Genomic DNA, 15310 nt, shown 5'->3' on the forward strand with positions numbered 1-15310 from the left:
GTGTGACCCTGGTCAAGTTACTTAACCTTGTTTGCCTCAGTTTTATCATCTATGAAATGAACTGGTAACAAAAATAGAAAACAATAGAAAAAAAGATAAGAATATTATCTTTGCCAAAAAAATTCCAAATAGGGTTATGTAGAGTCAGACACAAATAAAAATGTCAACATTTTTGTCAACAAAATGTCAACCAGCAATGTCAACAAAAACCCCATCTTGTGACATTTTTGTTAGCTGTCCTCCATGTCTGTAATTTTCTCCTTCCTGAATTTTGTTTTTGTTTTTGTTTTTGTTTTTGTTTTTGTTTTAGCTTCCTGGTTTACTTCAAATTCCAGCAAAAATCTTATTTTCTACAAGAAGGTTTTATTGTTCTCCTTTAATATTAGTGCTTTCCCTCTCATTATCTCCAATTTATCTTCTCTATATGTGTTGTTGTTTTGTTTGTATATTGTCTTTCTCATTAGACTAAAAACTTTTTGAGAGCAAGGTCTGATTTTTGCCTTTCTTTGTATACCCACTGCTTAGCACATGGTATAGATTTAATAAATGCTTATTGACTTGTTAATTTGACAAGACAGTACAAGACAAAGTTTTAAGAGACTACAACCAGATGATACTTTTTATATACTAAAATAATTAAAATCCAAAGGAAACAAAGTAATGATATCTTGATGGATGATGAATGTTGACAGCTGTTTGTGGTAAAAGATAATTTATTCTATCAAGAAAATGAGCATTTTGATCATTTGGTTTGGGAACCTTAATCTTTGATTGGAGGTGTCTATAGACAAGACATCTTGTTACTATTCCATTGATTCTTGCATTTTTTTTAAATTTATATTTATTAGCATGAACACATGCTAATTTTTGGTTTAGTTCAAGCAACTGACATATTTGTATCAGTACTGATATACATATCAGGAAATGTCAAGCTACCTCCATTTGTTTTTCTGTGTTCTCAGCTTAATATGGTTGGAAAGATAAAGAATATGTTGTTCACAGAGGAAAGCATAAACTCTTTAGCATGGAACTCAAGGTCTCTGTGTGCCAGTAAGACCCACAATTTTCTTCTCTGATCATTTTTCCATTCCTCTCTCCACTGCAGCCCTCAATTCCACTCAGATCATATCACCTCTAATTTATGCAGTTTTTCCTGCCTTGAATCATGTTCTTCTGTCAGTCCAAGTTTTATATAACTTTCCCTTTCCACTTTTTCTGTGATAGTTTCCTTAAACTAGCCCATTGATTTCACCCTTGTGAACATACAAGTAATGCCCTTTCTATTGTCATGTTGTGTGATTCTTCGTGAAGGTATGTCTTTGTCTTCTCAGCTAGGTTGCATGTGTTTCACAGCCTAGATCTCATCATTTACTGCCTTGTGTTCCCCGAAGTTCTAGCTTGGTGCCTAAAACATAAGAGCTGCTCAACAAATAGCTGTTGTTATCTATTTACACTTTTCAGTACGTTCCACCTCTAATTTCAGTGGCATATGTGTTCCTGCCACAACTTCTCTTTTCCTTAGATTTTCTTTTTGAATTGATGTGGCCAAAACATGAGTTGCCCATTGACAGACCCCTTTGATGATTTGTCTCTCTAAACATAGTTTTTAGGTTTATACTAGAATTCAGGGCACCATCGTATCATGGGGAAACATTTAAAATAAGTGCCAAATAACTGTGAAAAGTAGTCAAATATTGTGGATAGAGAAATATGTGGCCTTGGCAGAAAGGAGAAAAAAGAAAAGCTAAAATAAAGTTAATTGTGGAAAGTGCTTCAATTTACTGATAGTTCGTTTCTCTTTCTCTCCCTCTTTCCCCTCCCCCCATCCAGGTCACTGCAGGAATGCCTCTACCAAAGGATTACACAGAAGAGGTAATTTTGAGTTTGAATCCTAGACTGACTATTTTCTGAAAAACCCCTAGATTTTAGGCCAGATGGTTCAAATCCAAACCCCAGCTCTGATACTAGATACAGAATTGCGGGCATATTGTTCTGCATTTCTGAATCTCAGTTTATCTATCTGTAAAATGGTTATAATTGCATTCTTAATCTCACAAAGCACTTTGCAAGGAAAGGCATAAAATACCATAAAAATGTGGATATTGGTAGTACAATGGAAGACCCAAGTTCAAATTTGGGTTCAGACACTTACTAGCTGTGTGACTGGGCAAATCATAACCCTGCTTACTCTAGTTCCTCATCTATAAAATAGAAAGGAGAAGGAAATGGCAAACCCCTCCAGTATCTTTGCCAAGAAAACCCCAAATGGAGTCATAGAGTTAGATGTGCTTGAAATGAGTGAACAAGATTTGAACAGAAAATACACAAAAAAGACATGTTTTAAGAAATCCATTTATGTTCATGATTAATTATTTCCATGTAAATTAACAAGAAATAGAGTTTCCCCTAACCCTTCAAAGCACAAACCTGAATATAGTTCATTTTTGTGTTATCCACTTGTCTCTTGCTTTTTCCAGAAGCAAACTGAACTGTTTGCTTAGAAGTAGTTTGTTTGAGGAGGCAGAGTCTTCTGCTGTCTCAGATCTTCAATTCTTTGCATTCTAGTGAGTTTTTGCAGTCATCTTAACTACTCAGTTTTGTATCCCTACTCCATTTGAAACATTGGAAATAGGCCACTGAAAATCTGTTGCAACCTTGGGTCAATCTTACTAGCTCAAATTTGCCTTTTATGATTATTTTGTAAATTTGAAGTGTAGGAGATAAATATGACTTCTTGCCTCTCCACAGATTTGTTTCCTCACTTAGAATGACCAACCTAGCCACTTCAGTTTTTGTTCTCATTAGTAAAACTGTACACTTAAACCTTCATCCTCAGTCAATCTTGGCAAACTGAGTGCTTATATATTTAGGGGAAGAAATATTCTAAACAAAAATTGACTTTTTTTCTTCCTTTTAAATTGTTTTCATTAATATGAACAGCACTCCTCAGAAATAGAACCAAGGTATGTAAATTTGCCAGATAAATTTTCTGTCAGGGTCAGGCTGTATTACTATTATGCAGGTCATCCTGAGGGATCTGAGGTGAACATTCATTTAAGGGTGAACGTACTTAAAATTTCTTCAGGAATCCAAGTATTATAACTGCTCTGTTTCTGGTCTAATTTATTTGTAAACGTGTGTGTGTTTGTAATGTAAGCTAGTTTTTTAAAAAATTTAAATGGTGGTAGTAAATATCTATATGAGCAGCTAAGTAACTGAGCCTGGAATTAGAAAGATTCGTTTTCATGAGTCAAATCTAGCCTCAAGACACTTATTAGCTGTCTAGTCACTTAATTCTATTAAAATTTCTACATCCATAAAATGAGCTGGTAAAGGAAAAACAAACCATTTCAGTATCTTTGCAAAGAAAACCCCAAATGGAATAATGAAGAGTCAGATACAACTGAACAACAAAAAACCATATATTCAGGAGTTTCAAGGAAACTCCTCAAGGAAAGTTTGATTTTTTACTTATAATGAACATGTTAAATTGATCCCAAAATGCTGAGACCAGTTGAAACTAAGAATAAAGGACTTTGGTTGTGACTGGACCTGTTAATTTCATTGCTGGTCATCAGAGCAACTTGCTTTGTTTCTGAGATATACAATGTACATTATGTACAATGAGGCACTTTTGAAGAAGGCAGTTCTGTTGTATTTTTTTTTTGCCTTCATAAAACATTTTTCACTCTTTAACTTTTACAGAACCTGGAATTGTTGGGAAAGGGCTTTTGCAACTTGGGCAAACAAATTCAAAATGCCAGGACATTTGGTATTCCAGTAGTAGTGGCTGTCAATGCATTCAAGTAAGTACATACAAGTAAGTGCATTCAAGAAAGAGAAGTTGCAGATAGGAGATGATTGCCAGGTGTGTTGGCACATAACCGAAATCCCAGCTACCAGGGAGGATGAGGCTAATGATTTTCTTGAGCTCAAGAATGAGCTACAGTAGGCTAAGCCAATGTTCACACTAAGTTTGGCATAAACATAGTGAGCCTTCTAGGAACCAGATATTGTCAGATTGCTAAAGATCAAACTAAAGCAAACTAAAACTCCTGATAATCGGATCTGGCCTGTGAATTGCCCCTGCACTCGCAGCTTAGTTAACAAGTGGAAACCCAGATTTAAAAAACTAAAAGAAGCAAAAATCAAAGTTGCTCTGAAATGTAATTGAGTTATTTGTATGAATACAAAGTGATACTGGTGATAAATTAACTATTTCACAAAGTTGTTGTAAGGTACGTACTTTGTAAACTTTAAAGCACTAAAGTGTGAGTTCTTGTTGTTGGTTTAGTTATGAGGGTGTTTGGGGGGGATATTCTCACTGGAAGTTTTGTTGGATGTGACCTTTCCTAGAAGGACCTGACTGCCTTTGTTGGGTACGAATATTTTTGTCAGAGTCAGAAAATTGGGTAATGGAACATGCCTTCTCAGGAAGCTTGATATATCTTGCCTCCAGTCATATTGGGATTATCAGAATGTTTTCACCATAACAATTTCTTATTTTGCCACAGGGTTAGATGTGATATCTGCCCAAATACAAAAGAAAGAAACCATGGATGTAGAAATCCTGATCTTAGTGCTTAGATAGGAATGAACAACCTATCTGTGCAGATTTGCCAGTGTTGTAGATTAATTACGTTTACAATTATGTTTCTGTCTGAGTGTTCCTGTCACCAGGTTCCAGGAATGCTTTTCCTTTTTGTTCGTTTGTTTGTTTTGATTGGAATTATACAGAACTTCTCTGCAGAGCTAAACAACTCCCACTGAATGGAAAAGATGAAGTCTATTGTCTTAGCTAAAACTCTTAGGTAGAGGTTCCTTTGTATTACTGATGTAGGGGAAGGAGTGATGCTCCTGTGTTATTACCTAACCGTCAGTCCCCAATTCAGTCTTTAAATGGATATTCAAATGCTGACATGCCTAGTACCACAGGGTTTTGACAGCACTAGATCTGCTGTAGGATCATATGACTTTTGAGTTTGTCATTATATTTCACAGAAGATATTTGGCTTTTGTCATCTTCAGGTCTGTGTCATAGCTCTTTACTATATTTAGTAGCAGTTAAACCCTTTTAATAATTTACATCTAATAGTCAGTCAACAAGCATTTATAAAGAACTTACTATATGCCAGGCACTATGCCAAGCACTGGGAATACAAATAGAAGTAAAAAAAAGAGCCTGTCTCTACCCTCAAGGAGTCTAGCCTGCATAAAGACTACCTTAGACCTATCTTAATGTGGAGACTATTTGGCAATATTGAGTGCTGTCTTTACAGGACTGATACTGAAGCAGAAGTGGAGCTGGTTGTCCGTCTGGCTAAGGAAGCTGGAGCCTTTGATGCTGTGAAGTGCACTCACTGGGCAGAAGGGGGGAAGGGAGCCATTGCCCTCGCTCATGCAGTCCAGAGAGCCTCCCAGGCACCAAGTCACTTCCAGTTTCTCTATGATGTGCAGGTAAGGGAGGTCTTTTTGTGACTATCTGATTGCCTTCTGTCCTGGGCATTCTGCTACTCTCTGTGTCCTCACTTGGCTACTTTAATCATCTCATAAGAATTTAATTACTATGGATCAAATCCTCTCCATTCCTGCTACTAGAATAGTGATACAGCAGGTCAGTCTGGGGAATCAGTTGTGCTACTGAACAGCATTCTGCTATTCACATAGTCCATTGGAGCAAGGGTCCTCACATTGAGAGTTAAATTTAGAGCTCAATCTTTTGCACTTAGTAAGATATTTGTTCCTAATATTGCCATACATACAGGCAGAATGAGTGCCCAAATAGAGGCAACTTAAAGAATAGAAAACCTTTTTTTACCACCACCCTAACATGAAAAGGAATTGTGTACTTTTCAGTTCACCTTCTAATTATTCTGTATCTCAAGAGTTCAGTGAAACTCTCAGGTTCAGAATAGAATTGTTTCTACAGAATTTGATCACTTTTGACATTAGTGTTAAATTAAATTTGCTCAGGCTCAGCAACCATGTTCTTGTAGCATAAACTCTGTAATAAGGTTAATTCACATAGCAGTTTATTTTGTTTTCAATCCTGTATTCTGGTTCTTTCAGAATATTACTGGATATAAAACAAGCAACTTGGTTTAGAACATAAGAATGATGTTTTAATTATGCTCGGATCTTTTATTTAGGTTTTTGTTGATGGTTGTAGTATTCATTTTCTATACCATGGACTTTGAAGTATGATATTTGTGTAGAACATTTTGTTGAAAGAAACCATGTTGAACATTGAGAAATTCTCTTATTTTTTAAATTTGTCTACAATAATATCTTATGTGTCAAGAAACCTCAGTTAGTCAAGAGAATAGTAACTGATAATACAGTTATATGAATGTGGTGATAGGGTAAAGGGAATAGAAGAATCCATTAGCCTCTCAACCTTCAGTTAACTGATTTTTTTCCTTAATCCTCCATGGATATCTGCATCTCTTCTTGTTTTCACCATACTTCACTAAACTACCATTTCTTACAGAAATGCCTTCATTAAATTACAGTTTTATGACATACCTTTAGCCTTTGTAGAGTTATTACCATGAGACTCATCTGTTTTAATTTCTGTATCTAAGGATATACGTACAAAGGAGGAAAGAAACACTACTTAGAGTAAGCTTGCATTCTAATGGAGGACACCACAAGTACATTCCAAAATATATACAGTATAAATATGAAATGTATACATATATACATATATGCATGCATATAGACAAGAGAGTTAAACACAAGATAGTTTGGGAGGGACACCATTTTCAGAAGATAGTTGGGGTCTGGTTTATGTCTTTAAGGAAAAGAAGTACACTTATGAGATGGCAGTGAGGAGGGAGAGCATACCAGGCATGAAGCATAGTCTGGTCAAAACCACCGAGACAAATAATGGAGTGAGGAACAGAGAAAGGGGGCATTTTGGCTAGATCAAAAAGGACAGGAGTGAAGAATAATGTCCAGTGAGGCTGGAAAAGTAGATTGAAATCAGATTGTATAGAATTTTAAAAGCTAAACAGAAAAATTTTATTCTAGAAGCCATTTTGGTGTACTGGAAAAGGGCATTGGATTTTGAGTCAGAAAAACTGGATTCGAGCCCTAGTTCCCCCAAAGACCATGGACAAGATAGTTAATCCCTGTATGTTTCCATGTAACATAAGGGAAGTGAACTAGATGTGAAGTGAACTAAGGCTAATTTATAATCCTACAAAGACATAGAAAATAAAGTCAAAATTGTAGATTATAGTCAGATTATAGAAAGTGTGGCATTCAGGAAAAGAACGTGAGATTTTATTTACAGTTTTGTGTGGTTTTGTTTCTATTTTCTTTAATCAGCAAAGCAATAGGATCAGAACTATTCTTTGGAAAGATCTTCTCAGGGACTAGTGTGTATGGATTAAAGTGGTGGGTAGAGACTAAAAGGCTACTGCAAAAAACTAGTTGAGAAGAAATAAAGACCTAAATTAGGGTAGTAACCATGTGAATGAAAATGAGATTCATTTGAGAGGCATGGCAGAGATGAAATTAACAGGAATTTAGTGACTAATTAAATGTGGGAGATGAGGAGGAAGGAGTTGAAAATAACTGATATCTCTTTCCTGGGCAATTAGGAAGATTTCATGAAGCAGAAGGAGGAGGATCAAGGTTTATAGAGAAAATAAATTTAGTTTGGGATATGGTAAGCTTGAAATACCAGGTTAATCAGTCAGGCAGCTGTGGACTAGCTCTCAAGACTTACAGTAAGGTTTGGGCATAATTTTCATAGAAGTGAACTAAAGCTGTGAGAATGGCATATCAGAAGAACAAATTCTAGATCAAATGAAATCAACCAATATTTATTAAGCTCCTGTTGTATATCAGGAACTATGCCGAGTACTGGTATAAAGGTAAAATCATTATCTCAGAGAGCGCACTGGGATTTTAGCTGGGACTTGAAGAAAGCTGGAAGATAGATAGGGAGGAGAAGAATTCATGGAGGGTGGGGGTGGGGGGGATGAAGGGAAAGGAAAGGGCATCCAGGGAAAAGATGCCTAGAGTCAACCGATTGGAAATGTCTTGTAGAAGAAACAGGAAGGAGGCCCATGTGTCACTTAATCACAAAATTTGAGAATGAAATTAAGTCATGAGAAAATTGGAGAAAGAAGGGGTCGGGTTATGAATGGCTTTGAATGCCAAACAGAAGATTTTATATTTGATCCTTAGATCAAATCCTAGAGAATCAATAGGGTTTAATTGAATGATGGGGGTAAGAAGAGTGACATGGTCAGATCTGCATTTTAAGAAGATCCTTTTGACTGGAGGAGGTAAGACCAAGTTGAAGCCTGCTGCAATGGAGTCTAGGTGGTGGCAATGTCTTGGGAAAGAAGGAGATGCCCTAATTATACCAACTTTAGGATACCATTCCCTTTGAAAGGATATCAAAGACAGGGGTTCATACCAGCTTGGTTAGCAATAGGTAGGGTTAATTGGGTGGGTGGATTATATATAAAAACAGAATGAAGAAGGCGCAGTCCCAGGATGGCCCAGGGTTACATTAAAGTTTTCCCACAGATAGTTGGAATTTCTTTTGTTCCTTCCTTTCTTCAAGGAAGTTTTGCATTTTCTGTAGTCATAAGTCATCTAGGTGACCTAGTCACCTACATAGGGCCTATGCAAACAATGTTACAAAGGTAAAATCAACAGGTCTTGGCAAGAGATTGGGTTTGGGGGGGAGGGGAGAACTAAGGAAGAATGAGGAGTCTAGGATGACAGCTGGGTTGTGAACTTGGGTGGCTGAGAAGGTGGGCCCTGCCCAGTCAGAAGAAGGTAGAAGTGTCTCAGGGTAAGGTAAGTTCAGTTTTGTGCATGATGAATTTAAGACGACTGTGAGACATCTCGTTTTGAGGTTATCAGGAGGCAACTGGAAATGCAAGTTTGGAGGTTGGGGCTCAGGCTGATGGGTGAGGGCAGAAGCCAGGGTATGGTGTGAAAGGTTGAAGATAAATAATTGGGTGTAGATAATGTAGGAGAAGATGAAAAGCAATAGAATTGTTTTTAAGGTTTGTCTTGGCAAGGAGCCAAGCCCCCTCTATGTGAGATGGGGATGAAGAAGGAAATAGTATCCAAAGGCCTCTGAGTGATATGAGAGAAGGAAGAGGGGAAACAAAGGAGCTCTTGGGAAGTGAATTCGTTTCGTTTGTTTGTTTGGGGGGGGAGAGTTGTTAGGGGATTGGGTTTTTTTGTTGGTTTTTTAGCAATAATATAAGGGAGAGGTCTCAACATAGGAAGTTAGGGAGAGAGGAGTCATGGAACAAGATTTGAAAAAGAGTTTAAAAGTACAAAAAGACTACTGTGATGAGTGAGATGTAGGATAGTAAAAATATTGTCTTGCTGCAGTGAGGGCTCAATTGAAATAATATGATCTAAAGTTGTAGTGAATCCAATTGACACAGTAGAGAAAGGAGAGAAGATAGTGAATAGTGGGAATAATCCAAAATGCATGTTTGTGAGGGCAAGATCACCAATTGGATTACAGAATAATGTCCCCCAAAGAATACAGCAGTGCAGAATGGAACTGGTTCCCCCAAGGAGTGATGGAGAAAGGAGGAGAATGTAGCTAGCTCAGTTTACTGGGAGGAAGAATAGATAGATTGGGGTGAAAATGAAGAACAGGGTTGAGATTGCAAGGGAGAGGGATAGGTAAAATGGTAACAGAAATCATCAGATATGGGAATCTCAAGAGTTTGGAGATATGGAAGTGAAATAATTGTAGGCAATGACAAGATCAAGGTCCCTGTGTGTGTCTGGGGTAAGAAATGAGGGCATTGAGTAGCTAGGAAGTTGAGGGAGTATCATTATGTATGTTGAAGTTCCCTGATATAAAGACAGGAGAGAAAAAATGAGCCAGGCTTTAAACTGATTGAGAAAAGAAGATGAGCTCCCAGTATTTTTATGGAATGATAAATATAGATTGAGCACACCTCAGAGGAGACGACCTTTGTGGCAGTGGAGAGCAAGAAGGAGACAAATCTCCCACTTTTAGCACTGAGTCAAGGTATGAATAGTATAATGCAACCAGTGCTGGAAAGTGTGACCAGGGTGTCTATCACCAGAAGAAAGCCAGATCTGGGACAGGAAGGGCTTTAAGGTGAAAGTTTCATACTTAGAGAGTGTTTGAGGTTGCACAGTGTGAATTGGGGGTGATGGAGCTTGAGAATGGGACATATTGTGTAGCTGGGTAGGTGGGAAGGATTTGGGAGTAAGCTAGAGATCAAATAGGATTTGAACAAGGATGGAGATGAATCTCTGAGGTGGGGAAGAGATTGGTATGGAGATTGTTAATCACTAAGGAATAAGTTCATATAGGTTATCTACATCCCTAGGGACTTAGCCTCAAGATGTATAACCAGAAGGGGGAAGAAGTACTCACCCAGGGGCAGATTTAATCAAGTTACCTATTGAATGGGGGTGATGGGTGGCAGGGGACAGGCAGCCCAGGCTAGGGGAGCTATGGAGGGAACATGTTAGAATGATGTTTTTGTCCTACCCCAGCAAATAGGCAAGACAGGTCGGGATATCCTGATATTTGATGTAATAAAAAGCAAGAGGCTGCTGAGGTTGTTTTTGTTTGGTTGCTTGGATTTTGGATTTTGTTATTGTTGTTGTATTGTTTTGTTTTGTTTTTGGAACACATTGCTTTAGGAATCATGTTGGGAAAGAAAATTCAGCAAAATGGAAAAACTATGGGAGAGATTTAGAAGGAGAAGAAGAAAGTAGTAGTAGTAGTAGTAGTAGTAGTAGTAGTAGTAGTAGTAGTAGTAGTAGTAGTAGTAGTAGTAGTAGTAAATATAGCATATGTTGACTTACACTCATTTTCCTTAGTTCTTTTTTCTGGATGCAGATGGCATTTTCTGTCCAAAGTCTATTGGGATTGCTTTGGATCACTCAACTATTGATAAGCACCAGGTTTTTCATAGTTGATAATTGTGTACAATGTATTCCTGGTTCTGCTTGTTTTGCTCATCATCAGTTCATGCAAATCTTTCCAGGCCTTTCTTTAAAAAAGTTTGTTCATCATTTTTTAATAGAACAATAACAGTGCTGAGGGATTTTGAACTTTTAGTGATGCCTTTTGGGTTTGTTTGGGTTTTGGGTGGGTTACACTACAGATACTTTCCCTGATATCTCTTGTCCTCATCCCATAGAACTTTTTCTTGTCACCAAGAAAGAATTAAAAAAAAAAAAAAAAACACACATTAAGCAAAGCCAGTACATTTGTATCTATCATTTGGTACTCAAAGTCCTCCTTCATTTATAAGAATGGTCATGTTTCCTCCCTTGTTTTGGTGGACATTTTCCATACCATCTACTGTGCTTTTTAATCCCTATATTCAATAGCAAAAGAAATGTCTATAATACTAGAACAGTATTTGGAAAATCTGACACATCTAAAAAAGAGAAATATTCTGTGCCTTATTCTTTTCTCTGTGAATGTTCTTATAAGTGACTACATGACAATCATTCCCTTGTCTCTTCTTCCCCACCAATACACCCACCCCCTACCCCAGCTCCCTGTTGTAGACAAGATCAGGATAATTGCACAGAAAATCTATGGGGCTGATGACATCGAATTACTGCCAGAGGCTCAGCATAAAGTTGAACTCTACACAAAGCAGGTAGGAGTTTATGGGTTTTATTCTTCTCTTTACTACTTTAATGAGAATGTAGAAGAAGCATTGAATTAGGAAACTCTGCTCCAGCTTTACCAGGTTGTTGTTTTGATGGGTCTCAGTTTTTTTCACCTATAAAATGAGGTACTTAGATGAGATGTTTTTAGAAAGTATTGGTAAAATATTTGAATCTTTTGCCTTATCAATACAGCTGCTACAAACTATATAATTTGAATACTAGAAACAAAATGAAACAAAATATTTCAGCAGTGCTTTAGATTTCTAAGTGTTTTAATCTCTCATCCAACTCTTATCTGATATATTTTTAGTCTTTGATAACTAGACAGAAGATACTTGTCATTGAGGTCCTACCAGATGAATACAAAAAAAATTAAAGTCATTTGGCTTTAGAAAGAAATGTAAAGATCATGACAGTTACAATGCTTAAAATGATGTTGTATTCAATTAATTTAAACATTTCTTGATTACTCCTTCCCACCTTCCTTGCTCTTTAGGGATTTGGAAACCTTCCCATCTGCATGGCTAAAACACATCTATCCTTATCTCATGACCCAGAGAAGAAAGGTGTACCCACAGGTTTTGTTCTGCCAATCCGTGACATCCGGGCCAGTGTTGGTGCTGGCTTCCTGTACCCTTTGGTGGGGACGGTAAGTGCTGCACAGAGAATGATGCTTGAGATGTTGTTGATAATTATGCTTCCTATTTTAAGTTTATTCCTATAGTCACCAGTAAGTGGCTAGATGGATAAAAGCATTGTTGCCTGAGGAGGAAATTGGAATCAGACCTATCAGAATGATTACTCCTGCTGAGGTATACTGTTTGGTTGCATTTAAGTATGGTGGGAGTGCTGCCTCTACTGAATAATAACCTGGAGTTTTCTCACATCTATTGTGTCTTTGATTGAGCTCAGGATGGGCCTTGTTCACAGAAGAAGTAGATGTGGTGCATTATATGGGGATACCAGGAAGGCTCCATTTCCTGCTCCTACCCCCTACCCATATCTCTCTGAGTTTCATGGCAGGTGTCTGAAATTCTGCCATTAGAACTTTATTCCTTTGGATTGGGGAATTGTTCCTGTTGAAAATGTAGGTACCCCAGGAGGGATAAGGCATTAAGTTAAATAACTTATATTTTAGTATGTTTGTTTTCTTGGTTCTTTTTAACTTGGAAGCCAACAAAAAACTTTTCTTAAAGGGAATTAGAGATTCAGGGAAAATAGGATATTTAATTCACAGTCCTTATTTACAGTTTTACTTCCAAGTAATTTCATTTACATTGTCCTTTCTTTGTACTATGTATATCTTTCAGTTCAATTTGCTACCTTTGAGTACCACAGAGCATGCATTCAGTACTTTTAAGTATTTATAAAATATATTCTACAAAAACGTTGACATTTAAGTCCACTGAAACTATACAAGTGAAAGATAACAAGTTATTGTGTTTTAGAAGCCAAATTAACTTTTAAATGGAAAAGATGATTGAATTTTTTCATTGACATGTCTTACAATCTTCTTAGTATTACTGTCTTTTCTGAAAAAATCCTAGTCTTAAAGGCTTGAGCCAGTCAATTGTACTAACAAATAAAGGTGATTTTATTTATTTATTTATTTTTTTTGCTGAGGCAATTGGGGTTAAGTGACTTGCCTAGGGTCACACAGCTAGGAAGTGTTAATGTCTGAGAGATTTGAACTCAGGTCCTCCTGACTTCAGGGCTGATGCTCTATCCACTGCCCCACCTACCTGCCCCAAATGAACATTTTAAAAGAAAATTTAATCATTTTATTTGCTCACATTCATTTCTAAATATATTCCCTCTTCTCCCACTAGTTAGTAAAGTATTTCCTGTAGCAAAAATAATTTTAAGAAGGGGAGTTTATATTGTTTCTGACAATATATGCAGTTCTTTATGTTTGTAACAAAAAAAAAGAGGTATATTTTCTAAACTCTTCTCCTGAGCCAAACTTGGTCATTATAATTACATAGCATTCGGTTTTGTGGCTTGTTTTTCCTATTTGCATTGTGGTTATTACATATATTATTTTTTTGCTTCATCTTTCTTCTTCAGTCATACAAGATTTCTCTTAATTCTGTTTTTAAAAATTCTTTATATTTGTCATTTTTTATTATTATCATTAGCTTATTAGTAGTATTCCATTACATTCACATACTACTGTTTGTTTAATCATTCCCCACTCAGTGAGTCCTCTTTTGTTTCCAGGGCTCTACGACTACAGTGTTCATTTGAATATTTTGGAATATATGGGAAATTTTTTTCTTCTTTGAACTGGAGTATATGTCTAGTAAAATCTCTAGATCAAAGGATATGAAACATTTTAGTCAATTTTTTACCTAGTCTCAAATTATTTCATAATAGCACCTTCAACAGTACATTTTGTTTTTTCCTTTCAAGTAATTCAAAGTTTAATAGATGTGAAAACATCACAACTATATTATTTTGCATTGTTAGAGATAAGACATAAATATTAGTGGAGAATTAAAGACATAAAGTAAAAGGTTAAATCAGTTGTTTTTTTTTTAAAGCCTTCTTCCAGATGGGAGAGTAACAATAGCCTGTTCACCCCCTTGCTTCAGATTTACCATTTGGCCTATATGTCTAAGTCAGTGGAGAATGCATCCTTTAAAACCTTAAATGAATATTGACTATAACTGACTATAAGCTTTTTGTCTGCTTGAACACAGAGTTAGCAGTAATTTTATTTCGGAAAATCACATGTATACAATATTTAGCAGCAACTCAAAGAATTCCATTATTGAATTGCCTGTCACCTAGTAACACTTCCTGAAGATATCAAGTAACAGATTTCTCAGAAAATCTGCCTGAGCAGTGGGTAGGTGGGTGAGCTCCATCTGAGCCACTGCCTTTTTCTTCTACAGATTGATAACTTTTTGCCATAGGATATCCTGGGAACCTCACAAAGTCCCATAGATTGTTTTTTTTTAACATTTATATGAGGTTACATCTTTATTTTCTGATTGATCCTGTTTTCCCCTTTTACCTTAAACTCCAACTTCATGTCATTTTAACTTATGGTCATGGATCATAGATGGCATTTGGCACCAAATGCTAACTTAGAGGATTTCTGAGTCCCTGAATTTTGTTTCAAGAATTGCTGATTAGTATAGATAATCCCACTCACACAATAAACCCCATGAAGTGGTTGCATCGTTTGAATTTGCATTACATATTTCCATTGGGTTAGAACCAGTTACCATATTTACCTAATTATTACTTGGAACAATACAAATTCAAATACATAGGACCACTTCACAAGATCCATTATTTGCAGTAATCAGGACTTAGCTGTGCTTAGAAATGTCAACATTAGGTGATACAGTTTTTAAATTATATTGTATTACAGAAGATTGTTCAGCTGGTCCTTTAAGTATGTTTTTTATACTTATCAGTTTTTAGGAATTCCACTTCAGATGTCTTATATTCAATCTACATTTTAGGTAGCGTTTGTATATTTTGCCATTATACAAAAGATTATCAAAATCAAAATGTACTGTGCAAATGTTTAATTTTCAAGCATTTTGATTTGTACTTAACCTTGTTTTCCTGCCTATCCAGACAAAAAAAGGTATAATTATTAGGAAATAAAAGCAGAGACCTCAATGCTTTA

The 15310-nt window shown here is 36.4% G+C and overlaps 1 protein-coding gene across 1 annotated transcript in view; it reads left to right on the forward strand.

Annotated features, from left to right (window-relative positions):
• MTHFD1 (methylenetetrahydrofolate dehydrogenase, cyclohydrolase and formyltetrahydrofolate synthetase 1) overlaps nt 1-15310 on the forward strand; it is a 75687-nt gene that overhangs the window by 58373 nt on the left and 2004 nt on the right. Inside the window, exons 22-26 of the mRNA XM_031952703.1 lie at nt 1831-1872; nt 3706-3806; nt 5280-5457; nt 11544-11651; nt 12161-12313. Of these exons, the coding sequence (XP_031808563.1) occupies nt 1831-1872; nt 3706-3806; nt 5280-5457; nt 11544-11651; nt 12161-12313 (582 nt within the window). The remainder of the gene's footprint in view (nt 1-1830; nt 1873-3705; nt 3807-5279; nt 5458-11543; nt 11652-12160; nt 12314-15310) is intronic.

Source organism: Sarcophilus harrisii, chromosome 2 (assembly GCF_902635505.1).
Source record: "Sarcophilus harrisii chromosome 2, mSarHar1.11, whole genome shotgun sequence".
In the NCBI taxonomy this organism is placed as follows: domain Eukaryota; kingdom Metazoa; phylum Chordata; class Mammalia; order Dasyuromorphia; family Dasyuridae; genus Sarcophilus; species Sarcophilus harrisii.